A 20798-nucleotide genomic window follows, 5' to 3' on the forward strand; every position below is an offset into this window, starting at 1 on the left:
AAATATGTGTATTTTAAAATAAAAAAGTATGTAAACGATTTTTTTACATGTTTTTCGAATAATAACGGAAATATTTATAAATATCTGACAATTTTGAAATATGTGACAATATGTAAAAATATTTTGAAATTTTTGTGATCAATTACACTGAAAGTCAGTCGTCATGAAATGAAAAAGTCGAAAATAAATATATATCCGCCCTCTGATTGTCATCTCATCTTATGCTAATTCATTCATGGGTGGACATGGACGTGACAATGAGTGCAAGAAAGTACAAATAAAGGATGAACAAAAAAGATGCGAAAATTGTAACAAAATCGAATACGTAAAAGTGCTGATTCACATATTCTTTTAACACAATGAAAGTACATTAGTTTTTGTAAATAAATAGCTGCATGGTTGCAATGGAAGAATGGAATCGACCCCAAATTGTGTGTGTAACGTAGGTTCAATTGATTTTAATCGTGTCACATAAGAAAACGAGACATGCTCTAAAACTCTAAATTTTTGATCATAAAATAAAATAAATAAAATTAAGATTAAAAATTTGAGACAATCTCGCAAGAAAATTATCAGATCAATTTTATTGTATAAAAACATTTGCATAACGTTTTTGTAAAAACACTATGCAACAATCAGAGTGAGATGTCTCACAGTTTTTAAAGAGAAAAATCTAAAGTTTCCAAATCCGTCCAATTCAAATGTTAAATTTTGTATGACAAATGCCATTTCAATTCATACAAAAAACTCATAAAAAATCCAAACTCAATACCAAAAAATTTCAAGTCAATCAGTTCAGCCGTTTTGGCTCTATCGTGCCGGACAGACAGACAGACAGACAGACGGACGGACGGACGGACGGACATGATGGTTCCATAAGCCCTGACTCGGGCTAAAAAAGCATCTTGGTAGGCATTTGAATACCTTTTTTGAAAAATATTATGCAAAAATCAGCTCATAGTTTTTAAAGAAAATAAAAATATTATAAAATACATAAAAATTTCCAAATCCCTCCACGTCGAATGTAAAATTTTGTGTGACAAATGCCATTTCAATTCATACAATAGAAGAATCGGGCCAGCAAACATTAAATATTCAGATCTAACTAATGCAACGATGTATGTAAACTTCATTTATATCAGGTAATAGACGTTGAAGCTGTACAATTTATATTAAAAAATATATAAATTCTTTATATTTTATTAACCAAATTATTTCCTGAGTGTCAAGTACGTTTTTTATCTGTCTCGTCTCGTCATATAAATGTCATATAATAAAATTGTTTTAAATATATATTTACACTATTCAAAATTTTGCAAATAAAAAAATAGATAATATAAGTTATTGTTTTTTTAAATATGTGTAAATTAAGTCTTGTCGTAATTTATGTAAGTCGTCATTTCGTTCGTTTTTTTTGTGAGTAAGTAGAAGTCATCCAGTAAGAAATTTGAGCAAGGGGTCGCCGCCGCCTAATTTTTGGCGGAGGTGGCTACGCCAATTTTGGTGATTTTTTCAGCGTCGGCGGCGTAAAATCGGCGGCGCCGACCTCTAATTTGAGCTGTCAGTGTCATTAATATCAAGGAAAACACGTCTCTTAAATAAGTATCGTCAACTTGTCAATTTAACAATATTTTTCGTCACGTCGCCGTCACATTTTTTGTCAAATTGTCATATCTAAATTGTCATGTTATTCATTTCTATGTCGAGTCAGTCAGTCAGTCTTGTAAAATGTGGTCAATTAAAAATTTAGTCGTATTTTATGATTTTATGATTTTATGATTTTAATCAACTTTTTTATCCTCATTGCTTTCTTGAACTTTGTTATTTTCTGAATCGCCGAGAAGATAAGTTCGCACCATGTTTTGCATTTTGGTGACGGGGGAGCACACGAATTGTTTGCAGTCTTCTCCGGTTCGGGCTGCTTTGACGGATTTCGAAACTCGGTTCAAAAAACGATTGTCAGATCTTTCCAATCTGTAAGGGAAAAGAATTGAATTTTTAAACCATAATTTTAACAAGGAATATTAGTTAATTTTGAAAATTTATGAAAATATTTGTGAAAAAGTATTTACTTCGAAAATATTGAACTGGGAAAAACACGTGTGTCAATTTTTGATTTAACAAATGCAAATATTTATAAAAAATCAAATAAATTAATTTTTTTTAATTAAAAAAAATGAAAATTTGCGAAAATAGTTGTGAAGTGGTACTTCGAAAATATTGAACGGATTAAAACATGTAACAATTTGGCCCAAATTTTTGTTTGAAAATGTAACTTTTGCAAATTTTCACTTGAAAAGAGTCTAAAACTTAGCTAATTAATATAATTCATAAAAATATTTGTGAAAAACTTCTTCCAAAATATTGAACTTTAAAAAAACGTAACAATTTGTGCTAATTTATATGCATAAATTTTGCAAACATTCACCTCGAAAAGAGCGCATCATACTCGAACCGTTTCGCCAAATTGCATGAAAGTCTCTCCATGCATTCCTCACTGGCCAGAAGGGATCCTCCGGTGCTGATGCTCCTTCGAATTCCGGGCAGTGTGAGTTGCAAAATCGGGAAGGCCATTAAACCCAGGGCGCCCAATCCGATGGGGACGGCGGCCATGGGAAGCATGATGGGCAACGCCATCGCCCCCATGGCTACCCGGCTCATAAATCCGCCCCCCAATTGGTCCGAAAGTCCGGACCACATTTCTCGGACACGGGAAAATAGGTTGGAAAATCGGGTCCCCTCAAGCAGCGTGTTCATCAAGGAGGTGAAAAATCCGGGAGATTCTATGAAAATTCGGGGAAAAATGTATTATATATTTTTTTAATTGTAAATTTCGCAACGCCATTTAGGAAACTTACAAAAATTATTGCGAACTGATTCAAAACGAGAAAATTTTTACAATATTTGAAACTTTTAAGTCTCGTGACTAGATTTAGGAAATTTGGAAATTAATAGGAACAAAACAAATTCTACAACTAATTTAGTAAAGAATGTTTCAAACTTTTAAATTTTGGGACTAGATCTAAGAAATTTCGACGTTACTGGAAACAAAAATCCAAAATAGTCCAACAACCCAACTTTTAAATCTGTAAATTCCAGGAATCTATTTAGGAAATTTGAAAATTGTTGCGAACAAAATTCCAAAACCAATCAAATGCAGGGCAAGTTTAAAATCTTTTTTAACATTCCAAAATTTTGAATTATAATAATATTTCATATTGCAAAACCTTGTTTTTTAAATTATCAAAATTTTCTCTTATCACCTTCCTGCACTTCATTCTCTCCTTGGTCCCCAAATCCATTAAAATCGCCATTAAACCCCTCAAATCCCCCGCCGCCATTATCCCCGCCGAACGACCCCACAGGGGCAAACTGCTGTGGTTGCTGGGGGAATTGCTGAAATTGCTCTTGCTGCGGCTGGACCTGAATTTGAGGTTGCGGTTGAAACGCGACGAATTGCGGCTGGGGCTGCTGCGCTTGGGGAATTTGGTCGACCTGATAATCGAAATAATTGGGTTGTCCGGAACTCCCGCTGCTCCCGCCAAGATTTTGGGGCAACGTGGAATACGCAGGGATTTGGGGTGATGCTACTACTCCTCCTCCCCCGGAAGAAACCGGGGTTTCTCTCCGATTCGGGTTATTCTTCACGGAATACGACGCCACAGATGCGGCATTATTCCCGCTAACGAAAAGTACAACCACACCCACCACACTTAAAAAAGTATGCACTTTTAGTGTTACCATATTAAAGATTTCAATTTTTTCAGAAATATTTACAATTTCGGCACGTTTTTTGATATATTTTTCTCGGATTTTTATTCGTTAACTCGCCGGAATATGAATGTGCCCAGGCTTCATTTCAGTCTGGGGTAGATGGGCGAGGACTACTGCTTTTCTGGGTGGTGAAACGATTACTGGACGCTGTGTGGGAAAAGTGGGGGCCATTTATGGCTGGCAGGGTTAATATTTAGGTTAGGAAGCCAGGGGGCAATTAATTAGGGGAAAATTGTCACTAAAATATGTATGCATGCAAAATGCCGACTTCTCTTGACGTTGACCCACACATTGCGATCTCGTGAAGCATGCAGGTGCCACTTTGCGGAAGAAATTAACACCTTTTTTGTTCAAGTCTTAAAATAACGATAAATAAATAAACCGTTACAACGCGTGTAACCGAGGCGTGAAAGTGGTGTGGTATCATACCACACCACTGGTATGGTATGTATGCGTCGAAATGAATCATATTATTATTGTGCTTGCGGGTCAAAAATTTGTTAAATTTGACGACTGACGTGTTTTCGACACTTGTGACCTTTGACCTGGTCACACGGTCACGAAGGAGGTGGGTCAAAATTGCTATTATATTCGTATTCAGAGTTCAAAATCTGTATAAATTGATATGTCTGATGTGTTTTCGATATTTTTGATCTTTGACACGGTCACGGAGGTGTCGCAAGTCAAAATGGCCTATTTAATTGGACAGAGCTTTGAATATATCATCGATTTTCGAATTTACTTGATAGCGTCCTAATTTAAGAAAATCATGACCTGTGACCTAGCGCCTTGCGACCTACAGTGCTTATCTTCGAAATTGCCCTGCCCTTTGACGTTACAAGTTTACGTTACAAGTTTCTAGGTCTCCTCGTTTAAGAGTTATCGGACAATGGACAGACTGACGGACGGACATAACGATCTTATAAAGGGGTTCTTAATAAAAAACCTGACATTAAAGATAGACACGTCAAAATGCAGGCACAAGATGGATAAGTTTTAAGCTTGTTAAACTTTGACTTGTTTGTTTGTATTGTTTGGTGGGTGGGTTTAATTTAGAAAATATTTTTATGTAAATTCGGACACAAAGAGAGAGAGGGATAGACATCCTGGTTATCATCCTTTTACTATTTTTTCACAGTCAGTGTTATTATTTGGTTAAGTAGTCTGTGGGTTAATGTGACATTATTTATTTAACATTAAGGTCACGGTATGGCATTCATTCATTCATTCGAAGAAGAAGTTGTTGCGGGGAAAGATTTTATTTGCGATACTTTCACCATCAAATTTGTTAACGAGGGATACAAAATTCCCGTATTTTACATAAATTTAGTCTATGAAATTACGAATTACATAAGAAATTTCAAGTTGAATATAGTGAAACTTTCAAAGTTTTTAATTTTAAATATGATTAAATATTTTTACATGCAAGCAACTTTTTAAAATAAACATGGCATTGTTTTTTAATAATTATCCATGTTAGAATTGAACAATTATTCGTTCATTAAATTAAATTAAATTAAATTAAATCATTATCGACATAATGTATCTCTATCGGCACGGTAATAACGGGCATTACCGTTTGGTAGTGAAAAAATTACCACTGAGAAAGAAACTACTACCACTCTGGTCGAAAGTTATCACCAAATCAATACCAGTATGGGATATATGTACATATGTATGTGACTCTCCCGGATTTTCCACTCCAGTAAAAAAATAAGAACAAAAATGATTAAGATTTCAAAAAATGTAATTAAAAACTAAAATTAAAAATATTAATTAAAAATTGGAAAAACTTTTTTATTTTTAAAAATTTAGCAAATATTCAGTCTGACTGGCGAACAAGTGCCGAGTGTCGAACCAGATCACCCAATAATCCCGCAACCGTTTGTCCAACTACTTCCTGTTGAAATTGGAGTACATAATGTCGCCTGTCGCGTTGATTTCTGGTGGCGTTGATTTCTGGTGGCGTTGATTTCTGGTGGCGTTGATGCTCATGATGAATGGAGGTCGTACCATGTCAATGTCCAGGGAGGTTATAAACCACTTAACTTAGTTGTATAAAACAGAGACGATTTAGCATGTTTTACGCCGGATAAAATATGTTTATATGGTAAACAATTTGTATTTCAATCATATATCAAATATTTAAGAAATTTAATATTTTGCAAGATTAAATTTTTTTTTCTATTTGCATATGATTAATTTCATATTTAAATAAATATTTTTTTTTCTATTTGCATATGATTAATTTCATATTTAAAAAAAAATTAGAAATATAAAATTCATGTTTTTTCATCTCGGAAGCTGCTGTATGAAAACTAAAATCAGCTAAATAACATGGAGTTTTGTTTAAAAAAAACATTTTTTAGATATAACAAATTTTGTAAAGTTTAATTCCAGACAAGAAATTTAAAAGTGTTGATCAGCTAAAATTTTAACTAGGTTTTTTCTCTTTATTTCAGTTATTATGTGCCTTTTAGGTGTTACTGTAATTTAATCTAATGAAAAACATAAAGTTACAAAATTTCCTGAAATCTTTAAATGCTTATGCAAACTCAAATTGGCACGTGGCACAAATATATTTAGTTTTTGAATGAATTAAAGCACTTCAAACTAATGGAAAGATTTGTTTATTGAAGTAATTTTGCAGTAGCGACCGGTTTCATAATCTTTCATCAGGCTGCATACATACATATGTGAAAAATGGCAAAAAATTGTAATTAAATTATTGTAGACTTATTGTAAAATTATTGTAAAATGTATATATAATGACTTGATACCTTTACAAAGTGGTAAATTTAATAAATGAAGATCTCTACTATATAAAATAGTTCAAGTTCATCCCTAAAAATATATGAATTAAATGCAAAAATGTATAATAGTAATAATAATAATACGTCGCTACCAAATACAATAAAATTTACCTCAAACAGGGAGTTTTTCTTAAAAATATTTATAAAAATATATTTAGTAGTATTTATTTAGAATTGGAAAGACTAAAAATCCATGTGATTGTGTCAAAGTAAAAAGACGGAGTAGTTTGTTGGGCAGAAGTTGGCGTCCTCGGTGATGATATGTACATATACATATTACATACTAAATATTATTACATAGTTGCCTCGTAAGTGAGTTTATCTTTCTGTAACTTACTTTAACATTGAGCGTATGCAACATGTGTGTATATATACGATCACTTTCTTTCATAATAAACTCAATGGTGAGACTATTTAGAGTTGGTAAAGATTTGTAATATGGCATTACAACATACGATCTATGTAAAATGGAATCATGAGTTTCAGTTTTGACCTTCATATTACAAAGAATTTCTGGGTGGTGTAATTTTAAATTATCTATAATTAAATTTTTACACTTAGTTAATAAATCTAGTCTTGATATTTGAGCTAATCTTTGTCGCGTATTATCTATACAATCATTAGGATAACAACGATTATGAAATGTATTCAGCATGATTTCAATCTCCGTTTCTCTGTCCTCAATTTCGGAACAAATTTTTATAATTCGTAATCCTTGACTATACGGTAATGAATTCAGAAGTTGTTTAGGTAAATTAGAAAAATAGTGAGCATATAATGGGCGTGACATTGGTTTCTTATATAAAGTTGTAGAAAGCTTATTGTTTGATTACTTAAACTTACATTAACATCTAAAAAGCAAATATCGGTTGTACTATGGTTTAGTGTAAATTTAAGATTACTATGTGAAAAAATATTCATGCACCATACGTTGAAATCAACAATATCAGTGGAATCAATAATCATGAAACCATCATCTACAAATCTAGCATGGAAAAATATATATTCACAATTATCAAATAGTGGAGACAATTCACACTCCGCAGTAATATTTGCCACGCTCACCGATGCTGCATTTCCCATCGCGATCCCTTTAGTTTGTTTAAAATACAGATTTTTAAATTTAATAAAATTGTAATCCAAGCATAAACCCATAAGTTTTTGAAATTGATACGAGGAAAATTTATACGGTACCGATGATTTCCCTTAAATTTCAGATACTTATTTAGACAATGTTTTTTACATAGGTTTACATCAAGATTTGTATACATACTTTCAATGTCATAGGTAAGTAATACTAAGTTTCTATTTTTAGGCAGTGTAAGGTTATTTAATAATAGTAAAAAATGTCGAGTGTCAAGAATTAATGATGGAATTAAATTCATTATTGGTTGTAAAATTAAGTCGACTAATCCACTAATATTTCTGTTAAATGCATTACATGTACTTGTAATGGGCCTACCAGGTGGTATTCTGACAAAGGTTTTATGTACTTTAGGCAATATATAGAACTTACAAGGTTGGTCGTTTTGAATTATTAAATGTTGAAGTTGGGTACCGTTATCAAATTGAATTTTTAGACACTTTACAAGGTCCTCAAAATCATCTCTGCTTTTCGTGTAATGGGCTGCGGTTGACGGGGTGTATGTAGATTCATCATTTAGGTGCCTTAATATTTCATTTTCATAATCTTGTTTCAAAAGTATACATATACCGGCATTTTTATCTGCATTTTTGATGACGATATCATGCTCTTGAATCCATTGTTTACAATTTGTTATGGTGTCATTTGGGATTAAATACGAAAATTTCCTTTTTAACTTTACATGTTGAACAAAATCTGATGTAATGTCCGGGTTCACAAATATTTTAGATTGTAAATCACAACTTGGTTTATTGTTATTCACTCGTTTCTTTGATGTTATACAAAATTGGTCAAAACTGGTTATTGTTTCTCTTTCTTCTCCATTCTGTTTAAAATATATATGCCAACTTAATTTCCTTAAAGCCTCATCAAAATGTTCACCAATTAATTTAAAATTAGGTTTTGTTGGATTGGAGAAATTTAATCCGAAAGACAGCACGAATTGAACAAAAGTAGGGAGAATAAATGTAGTAAAATTAAAGAGTGGGGGTTCACTTTCCTTAAATTTCTTAAAAGCTTTATATAATTTATTGTAGTGAGTTCTGCTCAACTTTGCCTTAAATTTTAAAATGGTATTCAAATTATAAAAACTCCTTTTCCGTTTCGGGTTATTCTTGTACAAAGTAGCTTCCGTATCTCATGTGAACGCTGTGTAGATTTTTGATGGTGACTTTGTGGTAGTATTATTCAGTGGTGGTTCTAAATTAGCTCGCGAAGTTATAGATGAATGTGACAAATTGCTCCTTTGTTGTGGTGGGTTGTTATTTTTTACAAAATATGAGTTAGAATTGTGTTGTCCATGATTTTTAGCATGAGAACGCTTGTGTTCATCAAAGTGTCGTCGACCTTGATGCTGGACAAAATTATGATTTTGCCGATCTTGGTGCAGCCTATTTTGTTGGCCGTGACTCATTGGGAGCTGTGCTGACTTATTTGCATTGTTAGCATAATATCTCGACTTGTTTTGATATCTTTGATTTCTCCAGGGTCTACGTTTTTGATAAGAGTGCAACTCCTCCGGAATATTGGATCTCACTGAGCCTTCAAAATGTATTATTCTGTTTGAGATTGATTCATTTGTGAATTGAAATTCATTGTTTCCGATGCTTCGCATTAGTGAACGAGCGATTCTATTCGGTATTTCTGGTGGTAGTTCATTTGGATTTTCTTTCCTCCATTTAGGTTCTGTGTGAATAGTTTTCGATTGATATTTGGTCCAGTCTATAAATTTAATTGAATGTGCTTTTGGGAATTCAGTTTTTGATGTGGAATATGCAAGGGCGAGAATATATTCAAGTATTGTTTGACGTTTATCTGTTTCTGTGATTTCTAATTCATCATCAATGTAGTCTTGAATATGTGAGAGGACCCTTAAAATTAATTTTTGTTCGATAAAATCTGCCGAACGAGAAGCCACTGTTTGTACTGATTTTACGTATGTTTCCTTTAAATCTGGAAACTTTTCTAAGGATTCTTTCGGTAGAAGGTGGAACTGGGGGATGTGAAAATCGTTTTTAGGATTAAATAATAGTTTTCCATGAGCATTAGCACCATCCACATTTCTGTGCCAATATTTGCACTGAAAGTAACTGAAAAATAAATCCACCAGTTTTGCCATTAATTCATTACTCACTTGCACATTCAAATTACGCCTGAACCATTCGTCCAGAACTTCCAACGAAGGTAATAATGGTAAGATTCCCACTTTTTTAAGCTTATCAAAATAATCTTTCACCAGAACATCCGTATAATATCTATTCATGTAATCATGAATACAAAGACGCTTATCTGGATCTATTAAGGAGAGAAATTCACGATTGTCCTCCAAATCTTTCTTGTTCACAGCACTGAGCCTACGGGATTTATTTGGTTGATTATAACTGATTTCTGAATCAAATTTTCGTTTATTCGAAGCACCACGATTCAGGACAAAAATATCACGATTTTGAGCACTCTTCAAACTTCGCGTTTCCACAGGACGATTAAATTCAGATGATGAATCAAATAAGATGTCTTGACTAGATAAAAGATCTTGAGATTCTGGTTGGTCAACCAGATTATTAAATAAATTTTGCTCGGTTCCTTGATTGTTTCCTTCCATTAGGATCGTAAGATTCCGAAGTGTGGGTAGCAACATAGTGGGTAGCAACAATATTTTTTTTTCTATTTGCATATGATTAATTTCATATTTAAAAAAAAATTAGAAATATAAAATTCATGTTTTTTCATCTCGGAAGCTGCTGTATGAAAACTAAAATCAGCTAAATAACATGGAGTTTTGTTTAAAAAAAACATTTTTTAGATATAACAAATTTTGTAAAGTTTAATTCCAGACAAGAAATTTAAAAGTGTTGATCAGCTAAAATTTTAACTAGGTTTTTTCTCTTTATTTCAGTTATTATGTGCCTTTTAGGTGTTACTGTAATTTAATCCAATGAAAAACATAAAGTTACAAAATTTCCTGAAATCTTTAAATGCTTATGCAAACTCAAATTGGCACGTGGCACAAATATATTTAGTTCACGGTAAATTTCAGATGCACATAAAAATTCAGGCTACAAATTTGTGCAAGCTTATCGCAACATGCTCAACAAAATAATTTCAAATTAATGTTCCGATTGTTATTCGGGAATAAGAAATTTTTAAATATTGCGTTAAAAACGATATATTTAAACGATAATTATAAAACAAATTTATAATCTTGTTAAGCTTTTATTCCAGAAAACAGATTTAAAAATGTGGTGGAAATATTTGTAGGTACGTTCTTTTGAGCGATTTCGGAATTGGATGATGTGAAGCAACATCATTTTTTTTTGAGTTGTGGTAATGTGATTGATGGTATTAGGGTTGCCCCGGGTACCGGGTAGCTACCCGGTACCCGGCATACCCGGCCTGTTTTGGGATACCCGGTACCCGGCCGGGTATACGTCAGTACCCGGTCTACCCGGCCGAGTAACATAAATATGAAATTTTCTTACTTAAAATGCAAAACCTTACAAAAAATATAATCCGATGAATTTTATTTTCGTATTTGGTATAAAATAATATGTTTGGAAAGAATGGGGACAACCTTGGCCAACACTTATTTCGAAATTATCTTACAAATTTTAAAATTGCTTTGAGCCCACTCACGTCAATGAATTTTCAATCAGCCAATTTGCATATCTAGCGCACTAAGAATAACTTACGAAGTTCTTAGAAATTTGCAAGATTTCTCAAAGCATTTGCTAAAAAGCCATTGTATTTTTCATAAGATAATTTCGCAGACCCATCTTAGCGATGATCAGCGAGAGAAATTGTGAACATCCATGACAACAAGATAACAAGATCAAAATAGACATTTTTAGTTGATTTGCAAGACTTTCAAAGCGCTATCTTGCTAATGGATTGGCAGGATATCACCCCGAAATTCTCGCAAAATTTGTTTTCTGCGGCTTTCCGAATCCCCTCAAGAAATAACTTCTTTAAACCTCACAGGTTTGCTAAATGATTGCGATGATAAATAAATAAGGTATTGTCGTGAGTACGCTCTTTGTGTGTCCAACATGATTCTTTCATTTATGTATGTAATATCAACTTTCTAGTCCAAATAATTAGCTTGAGAAGTTGATTTTTACCAGATGCATATTGGACAAACATATAAATCAAGTTCAAACATAGGCTACATCAGTCACCTAGATGACGTGTGGGGTTGAATGGATTGGGGGAGCAAAGTGTAACAATAGAATAGGCGAGCCATACCAATTTTTACAAAAGAGTACGTGAGGCTAAAAATGAATTCTGCACTGTAGAAATTTACTTGTAATTTTCAAAACATATATGTAAAATTGTTGCATAATCTAGAAAAAGTTAAAAATTCCCTATATAATTTGTAATATATAAATATTACCCGGTACCCGGCCGGGTAGCCGGGTACCCGGCCGGGTAGCCGGGTACCCGGCAAAATTTTTTGACCGAGTACCGGGTAGCCGGGTACCGGGTAGTACCACTACCCGGGGCAACCCTAGATGGTATAATAAATGTTTTGCAAATTTAAATAAGAAAATATGTTGCGAATGTAATTCATAAAAAATTGTGTGTGTACATTTGAGAAACGATATTAAAGACGTGAATTAAGCAAAGTTTTTTTTTAATTCAAAAATAATTTTACAAGTTTAATTCAAGTAACGATTTTGCATATTAGGAAAGTAAAGGATTGGTTTTTAAGAATGCATTTCTTTACAGTAAGACATGGCGAAACACGGTCAAGGCGTTGGGCGCCTGCACGACGACACAACCAAGGACGAGATTGTGTCTAAAATTCATGCAAATCGGGTAAAAAAAGGCGAAATTTTAGGTCATCTGGGGAGTAATTGTAATAAAAAATGACGTAATAAGTAAATAAAACCCGGGTGTTACTGCAGATCGGATCGGAGTGGATGTGGTGATGAGCAAGGTAAAAAGTGCATGGAATATGAGGTGCATTTTCTTTATGAAAATGTATGAAGGGAAGGGAGAAAGTGGGACTTATAAAGTTGTGCCCTGCGTATCCATGGTAACTCGACAAGCAAGAGACTTCTACAGTCAAACAATAACAATAATAATTTATTAAATTTCCCATGATAGTCCCGATAAGTCCTTATCAATCATCGAATTGTACAAGTACAATGCATCCCGTTTACAATTCCTCGCCGGAAGTAAGTCGTCTTGTTCTTCGTGAACGGACAACTTCCAGTTCGTCCTCGTCTACAAGGTCATCTTTGACGATAAGATGTTCTTCGGACGGTTCCGAGGTGAAAAACGTGGAGGAAAATGAAAATGGGGACGGTGGTGGCGGCGACGATTCCGCGACCACGTGCTCCTCCTCCTATTTGGCCAAGGACGCCGCACTGCACGCCATGAACGCCGAGTTGGAAAAGCGATCCACCCAGATTTTTGAGAAGATTGAGAAATATTATGCAAATGTGGGGACAACTTGTTTGAAAATTTATGATTATTGCGTGTGTAAAATTTGACGAGTTTTTTTTCTTTTGAACAGAAATGTGGTGAAAATAGTGTAATTTGTGGATCTGGCGATGCTGCTCCGTTGTTATTACCGGAAATTGAGGAGAATCTGAAAAGTCCACCGTTTTATAAGTATGAAGATGTCGAAAGGTATGTAAGGTCAAAGGTGAAACTGTATAGATAAGTAAATAAAGGTTATCATTTAATTATTTAGATCGCTGGATGCCAAAAAAGATCATGATTTTGACGTCTGCTCGAGCGATTCTTTTCCAACGTCCGTTTCGGGTGCGACCTGTCCGTCGTTATCGTCGTCGTCATCGTCTCGATCGACGATAATTGGTCATCGGAAATTCGCTGCGACGACAAATGACACGCAGGATGTCGACATCAAGGCGAGAAAACGGCTCCAAAAAGCGACCGAATCCGTCGTTACGTGTCTGCAGAGTAAGCTCCTTTCACATGAGGGACGTCTGGCCGAGCTGTATGTCCAATTCAGGCAAAAGGTGACCTTTAATATGACCTCAAATTATAAAATAACTCGTGAATTTTGAAACTCCGTTGTGACCATAAAAGTTCTAATTTTCAATGCATCTGATTTTTTTTAAAGAATTTAAATCAAGGCTGAATTTGACATAATTTTGCATGCGTGGTTAACCTGTAAATATGTAAAATTCAGACAAAAGATGATCCCATTGATCTTAAAATGACTATAATTTCGCCTTAACACCTCGTGACCTTTGGTTTAAATTGTAACTCCAATTTTATGGCACCCTATTTGTGACCTCAAAATCTTGAAATTTGACCTCTTGCAGATCCAGGAGAACACGATGCTCGAAGGAAAAACGCGTGCTTTGGAGGATGACCGCGACCGTCTACTCAAATCCCTCGCCACCCTCCAAACCGCGACAGATAAGGCGACAAAAACCGCAGAAGTTGTAAAATCAAACCTTTCCCTAAAAAGTCAAGCTTACGCTGCGCTTAAAAGGGTAAAAACAATGTCAAAATTTCCCAGAAATTTGCACAAAAATTTTAAAATGAATTTTAAAATGAATTCCTCCCCCAGGATTGCGACGCTCTTCGCCGCGACCAAAAACAAAAGTCTGCTACCCTGCAAAACCTACAAACTCGGTTAAATCGCTCCCTCGACGAGTGCGAGCGGCTCAAACAGACGAATCGTTCCCTGTTACAGAATGCCCGGGTAATAGCTAATTAAGAACAAAGGTGACTAAAATATAACACCCGGGTTGCATTTCCAACAGGATAAACAGACTGAGGAGCGTCTCCTGATTGATGAACTGACCCAAAAAGTGGGTCAACTTGAACAGCAGAAATCCATTTTAAACGCGACCCTCTCAAAACAATCCGCCCTCGTGAAAACATTACGACAACAGCAGCACCGAAACTAAAATATAATGAAAACTTGCAAACTTTGTAAGATTTTTGAGTTATGAAAAAAAAACGAAAATTATGTGAAATAAAGTTTTAAAATATCCAAATATTTAGAAAAAAATCGACAAATTCCTTCCCACCCAAATCAATCTAAAAATTACAAAGTTTATCGTGAAGCCTGTAAACTATGCAAGATTGTCGAGTTATAAAGTTTACTACACAACTTTTTTTACAAAATATGTAAACTCACAGAATCATAAACATAACCAGTCAAATGTCAAATCACAAAGTTTACAAATATTTTGCCGTGAAATAAAACTGCACAAGTCTGCCTACCGATTCACGTCCTGCATAATTTGTCCTCGCAAAGCATATGCCGTTTTTTGCCATGAAATGAATCTGCACACTCAAATTTTGCTTCTCATGCATGTCGTTAAGTCGAGTCTTATTTACGCAAATCTTATCTACTAAGTAAATATCCTTAATTAATACATAATTAGATTTAGAGAGAGAGGAGGAGGAGAGGACAGGGTACAACTTTGTAGTAATAAATTGATTATTATTAAATAAGGTTTAATCATTATTAATCATCCACGTCCACTTTCCTCTCGAGCCGGCAGATTAATTGCAAATTATTTTTTTTATAAAACGGGTGAATTTTGGGGTTCGTGATGATATTTTTTCTTCTTCCACTCACGGACAACAAGAGGATACATAGTAGTTTTTTTCTTCTTGGTTAGTTGAATAATAATCAATCATGCGATGCAGGGAGAGGTTGGATTTCGAGAGAAGGAGGAGTCGTTGGTGGTGGTGGAGGCTGTGGTCCGCGGAGGCGCACGAGCTGCTAGGCCAGGTACGAATAGGAATCCCTGTCGGTTGCGGAACGTTCAAGGTACTCCTTCTCGATTAGGATGTCAATGCATTTCTAAAAAAATTGTGAAAAGTATTAAGAATTTTTCCAATTTCAGATTTCCATTTTTAGATTTTTTTAAGGCAACTTTTGGACTGATTTTGACTGAGGGGGAATTTTGTAGTGAGAAAGATGACGACAATGAGGTATGAAAAATATCGATTTGGAGTAAAAATGAATAAAAATTGTACTGTTTGAAGTTAAAAATAAGGCATAATTTTAAAAAAATCCACAAATTTACAAAGATCGACTTGACTTTGAGGTCACAACATCTACATAATTTACTATAAAATTTCAAATTCGACTAGAAATTTCCCAATGTAAGTCTCAAAAGTCCTAAAGCTGCCCTAAATAATTATTATATCCCCCAAAACCTTTCCCCACCTTGATCATCGGTACACGCGGGTTGAATCTCGCCGAGAGTTGGGTGAGAACTTCTGCGACGAGTTGCTGATGTTTATGAACCTTTCTCATCTTCATAATGCGAACGATTGCGGCCTGTATGAGGAGTTTGCGATCTTCCTCAATCACCTGGTGTGTCTGTTCTTGCTCCTGTTTGATTTCCGCTTTGAGGGGAACGTTAATATTGACGCGGAGCTTCTTGTTCTTGTACTCCTTGAAGAGGGAGACGACGCTGCCTTCTGTGAGGTCATCTTCACTCTCGCCCGCCGGGAGGAGAAGGAGCTTGACCTTGAGCAGAATCTGGAGCACCTGGACGAGAATGTCCATCTTGAGGCGGGTCGCGTCCGCCAGCTCGGACACGCGGTACGAGTCGTTCGAGTTGAACATGAGGAGGACGGCCATTTGAAAAGTGGAGGCTTGGAAGATGTACTTGTTCTTGAAACAGTTCGTCGTTATGTCCCCTTTCGATCGGTTATAGAGCCAGGACAGCTTCCGGCCAGAGTGTTTACCATTGTAAAATTCGTTAAATTTGTTAACGCTCTGTTCCAACTGGAAGAAAAATTATAAGGGATTAATTATAATTAATCCATACACAAATTTTTGGGTTAAAATTCAAAATTCAGAGTAAAATAGACGGTAAAAAATATTGGGTGGAAAATTTAACACATAATTAAAGTGAAAACCAGAAATCAGACAAACCAAATTTGTCAAATAAAATCTGAGAAAATTACCACAAATTTTGGCAACATATGGCTCAAAAGTTACAAAATTACTAAAATTAATCTAAAAAATTGAAAAACTGAGAAAAAACAAGCAAATTTTTGAAACCCCACCTCTGAAGGTAGCGCGAATTCGACACACTGCGTAAACGGCCAGGATCCCGAGGACAAGACTTGAATTTGAAAATCTAGATTGCTCGGACTACTACTACTTGTGGAAGACGGGGTCGCGGTGCCTGCTGCTGCTGCGGTCGCCTCATTCGTCGTCATCCACTGTTTGAACTCATCATTGAGGTCTTTCGAGAGGCCGATATCTTGATACATTCGCTGCAGTTTGGACGTGTACTCGAAGCCACAGGCGTGTTTCAGCTTCCCAATCATGGACGACTCCGCCTCGTCGGACGCTGACATGTGCGACACCAATCGATTGGCTAGCATCTTGCTGTAAAATTTCTGAAAAACGTCCTTGTCCTCGAGGTATTTGAACACGACCATCTAAAAAAATTGGGATGAAAAATTCCACATTTAAAGAGAGAAGGATTCCAGACAAGTTTTTGGCACGTAATACGACCCTGTAGGTTATTTTCTTAAACATCAACCCAAAAATCAGGATTACTTCAAATTCAAAAATATAAAAATAGCTGCCCTTTGAACCGTTCTTCAATGTCAAAGTCTCCCAAATTTTCTTAAATTTTGACCGACAGTAACTTTTTGAAATCATTTTTAAAAATGATCCTAAATTTTTGGTTGATTTTTTCAACCAAAACACTCGAGGGAGATGTTTCGCAAACAGAAAATGCTGTGAATTCCATCGGTCTAAATAATACGCACCACTTGATTTAGCGTGTCCTCCATTTCCTGATCCTCAGGGTTTTTGTTGGTCTTCTTAAGCAAGAGGTCACAATAGCGGGCGAGGAGTTCGGGTGACTTTTGGGTGGATTGGACGGCCCTGTCAATATTTAAATAGAAATTTAGCTATAACTTTGGATGGAATTTGTGTTTTAAGAAAATGACTGACTTGGTTATCGCGTTGTTGTTAATGAATTTTCCACACGCTTTGTCGAGCGCGGCGACGAAACCAGAGTCGTTTTTAAAGGCGGTGAGAACAAGGGCGTGATAGTTCTTATGGACTTCGAGTATCGTGGTCACATAGGTCTTAGGGTCCTATTTATGATCATTTAAATTAGTTGAATTAATTTATAGATATGTAAATAAGGATGGGAATTTACGGATTGCGCAGACTCTCCCAGTTCGTCCAGCGCGTTGAGACCCTGGGTGCAAATGTGAGCTTCGAGAAAGTTCTTCATGTCGCCGAGGGCGTCTTCGAGGCGTGCCACGAGTTGGTACATTCTTCCCAAGTCGTCCTTCTTCTCGTGCTGGAGAAGATTTTGAAACTCGGTGTGCAGGGTGTCAAGTTGATTTTGGATCAAGACCTGAAAATAAACAAAAAATGGAGAAAACATTATAAAACTTTGCATTGAAAGTTCAAATTTAACCCAATTTTTTAATTGTGTCAAAATTAATTGGATTTTGACCCAAAAATTATTAAATCTTGTCGAAAATGTAGTAAAAATTGAGAAAATTTACACTCACCGTTTCGCAAGCCTTCATCAACGTGTTTAACGTGCTATCATGAAGGTATTTTTCTACACGGTTGTGCTCCTCTGTCAAACGTTGCTCAGCCTGAAATAAAGGAAAAATTGGGTAACAATTTGGCACAATTTTTTTCCAATGAAAAATATACCTTCTTCATATACTCAGTGACTGGATTTTGTCCGATAAATTCGACGGACTCTTTTGCATAAAAGTTTTGCGTGGCAGCGAGAAATTGATTTTCAAAATGGTTTTTATACGTTCCTAAATGTGGTCCTGTCCGCGACGGGGCTGGAGGAGCAGTCGGAGTGGTGGTCGTTGACGACATCAATGAACCGTTCAACGTGGTATCCTCCTCTTCAATTCCTGCAAAAGAAAGAAAAAGTATAAGTTAATTTGTAATTTTGTACTAAGAAATTGAGGATGGAATTAAAAAATTAGGTGTGGAATTTAGTTTTGAGTGAAATTAGAGAAATTATGGAAAATTGCGACCCGTCGTAACAATTTTGGCAGAATTTTGATTCAAAAATAGACAAAAATTAGTAAATTTTTAGAGAATTTTAGCTGAAAATGAGCAGATTTTCTTAGTCTGTCTCCTCCTCACCGAGTTCAACATAAGAACCAATGACTCCAGAGATGAGGGTAGTGTTGATCGTTTCGCCATTCCTTTCACGCTCAATCAGCGCCAGAACCGCGTTGGTGACTTGTTGGTGCAGCTTTTCAAACAAAGTCTCCTTCCAGGTCACCAAGGTCAACTGGTAAATCTCGTAGACATTCGTTCTCCCTTCGTCACACTCGCGACGAACCCAATGTCTGCAAATTTAAATTTAAATTAAATTTAAATTTAAATAAAAATTAGTGTGAAATGAAAATAGACTAAGTAATTAATAAATGATGACAAACAACTTGAAAGAAAAGAGGAAAAGCAAATCTGACCCTTGACTCTGCAAGGGATCATACCGATTAAGGTAAGCGCAAACACCGTTGAGAACTTTGGAACTGAAACGGTACTCTTCCCACTGTTTCGTGTAAAACTGAAGAACTTGTTCGCCCATCATGTCGCCGCCGGTCTAAATAAATAAACAATACGATGACTTTGACCCCTCTTTTTAATTTGACCTTTCATCCTCTCACCTTTGTCAATTGGTTTAAATAATCGTTCAAAAACTCTTTAAGCCTTTTATACAACTCTTGGCCGACGAACTGTGCGCCGCTGTTGTGATTCGAGGCGCCCGTCCCGGTCGGTCTGGCGCGAGTGGGTCGATTCGCTGCTGCCCTTGTGTTTCCCCCCGGACCTGCGCCGCCTTGTTGGTGGACAGACGTGCAGTAGTTGTAGACATGTCTAGTTAATTAAGCAATTAATTAATGGTTAGTTAATTGAGTAGTTTTAATTAAAAACTGTCAAGTTTACGTACGTATAGAGCTCCATATATCTCGGTTTGGACATCCCCCTTCTCGCATAAACCTGTTCGATCCCTTGACGTAAGTCATCCCAAATCTGGTCCAGGTCAAAGTGTCGTGACCCATTGTTGGCGCCTGCTCGGGGCGGCATCATAGCTTGGAGGAGGATGAGGAGACGAAGAAGATAGAATGGATCACAACTTTATTTAATTATTAATTAACTAACTACAACGGACAATGCGAGGATCCAATTATGTTTTCTTTTGTGTGGAAAAAGAAGAAAAACCTTTGCCCAATTTGGAATTTGAATCAAGTTTAGACTTGTCAATTTTGCTTGCTTGATTTTTACAACGAGTTCTCGTTCTCTAGGAAATACAAGATAAAAATTTTACTGTACGGACTAAAAATTTAGCTCATTTTGCAAAAAATTGCAAACTTTTGGTAAAATTTTTGCTTTATTACAATGATGATTTCAGTTTTGGTGGAAATTTTAGTGGGATTTGGGTTTGAAAAGGAGAGCGGAGGAACAGGTGAAGCTGATTTTGTGGAACGTGCGATTCCGAGGGTTGGGTTTTTGGATGGAGTGAGGTGCAGGTTTTGGAGTTGGGGAGCCGGTCGGCGCGCGAGTGGTGGGAGGGAAATAATGGCGGGGATGCAGGGCGAGCGGGCTGTGGGGCATGAGACGTTAGCTGGCGGAAGGAGTGAAATGCGGAAGTCAACAAGTTAACGAGTATTGGAGGAGAGGGAGCTTAAAAGTGGATTAGAAATTTTCGAATTGGAATTTTTATGGGGGATGAGAAATTTTGTGGGGAAATTTTGGGAATTTTGGGAAGGTGAGAGGTTTTTGGGAAAGGGGGAAAGTTTTTGGGGGGTAGGAAAATTGGAAACTGGGGGGATTGAGTAGGAATAATGTTTGGAGGGGAGAATGGAAAGATTTTGATGATGAGATTGGATGAAATTTTTATGAAATTTTTTATGAGAAGAAACTTTGTGATAAAATGTGAGGAAAGGTTTCGAGAAAATGTAGAAGTTTTTAGGAGTATGAAAATTGATGCAGGATGGGAAATTTTAAGTGGAAAGAAAAGAAAGTTTAAGTTCATAAAGGAGAACTTTGAGATTTTGGTGAGAATTTGAGACCTGTGTTTGAGACTTCGATTTTGAGATTGCAA

General features: G+C 35.8%; 3 protein-coding genes across 3 annotated transcripts; 1 reads left to right on the forward strand and 2 right to left on the reverse strand.

Moving 5' to 3' along the window:
- Positions 1–1119: 1119 nt before the first annotated feature.
- Positions 1120–3958, reverse strand: LOC110848656. The gene is made up of 3 exons (XM_022095918.2): positions 3264–3958; positions 2429–2783; positions 1120–1974 (listed from the first exon to the last, which is right to left on the reverse strand). The coding sequence occupies exons 1-3, from the start codon at positions 3742–3744 to the stop codon at positions 1782–1784; spliced, it is 1029 nt and encodes a 342-aa protein (XP_021951610.1). The 5' UTR covers positions 3745–3958; the 3' UTR covers positions 1120–1781.
- Positions 3959–7797: 3839 nt separating this feature from the next.
- On the forward strand, positions 7798–14667 carry LOC118435204. Its single transcript, XM_035850766.1, has 9 exons — positions 7798–7874; positions 12457–12546; positions 12636–12667; positions 12838–13175; positions 13250–13365; positions 13430–13718; positions 14028–14201; positions 14279–14413; positions 14475–14667. Exons 2-9 carry the CDS (start codon positions 12536–12538, stop codon positions 14619–14621), a joined length of 1242 nt encoding a protein of 413 aa, XP_035706659.1. The 5' UTR covers positions 7798–7874; positions 12457–12535; the 3' UTR covers positions 14622–14667.
- A 349-nt stretch (positions 14668–15016) lies between these two features.
- LOC110848553 (cullin-1) lies at positions 15017–20128 on the reverse strand. Its single transcript, XM_022095799.2, has 12 exons — positions 19644–20128; positions 19363–19570; positions 19189–19298; positions 18833–19041; positions 18380–18594; positions 18229–18318; positions 17865–18068; positions 17654–17799; positions 17467–17584; positions 16750–17130; positions 15899–16465; positions 15017–15529 (listed from the first exon to the last, which is right to left on the reverse strand). The coding sequence occupies exons 1-12, from the start codon at positions 19781–19783 to the stop codon at positions 15449–15451; spliced, it is 2469 nt and encodes an 822-aa protein (XP_021951491.1). The 5' UTR covers positions 19784–20128; the 3' UTR covers positions 15017–15448.
- Positions 20129–20798: the final 670 nt, after the last annotated feature.

This window comes from Folsomia candida, unplaced genomic scaffold (genome assembly GCF_002217175.1).
Source record: "Folsomia candida strain VU population unplaced genomic scaffold, ASM221717v1 Fcan01_Sc004, whole genome shotgun sequence".
Lineage (NCBI taxonomy): Eukaryota > Metazoa > Arthropoda > Collembola > Entomobryomorpha > Isotomidae > Folsomia > Folsomia candida.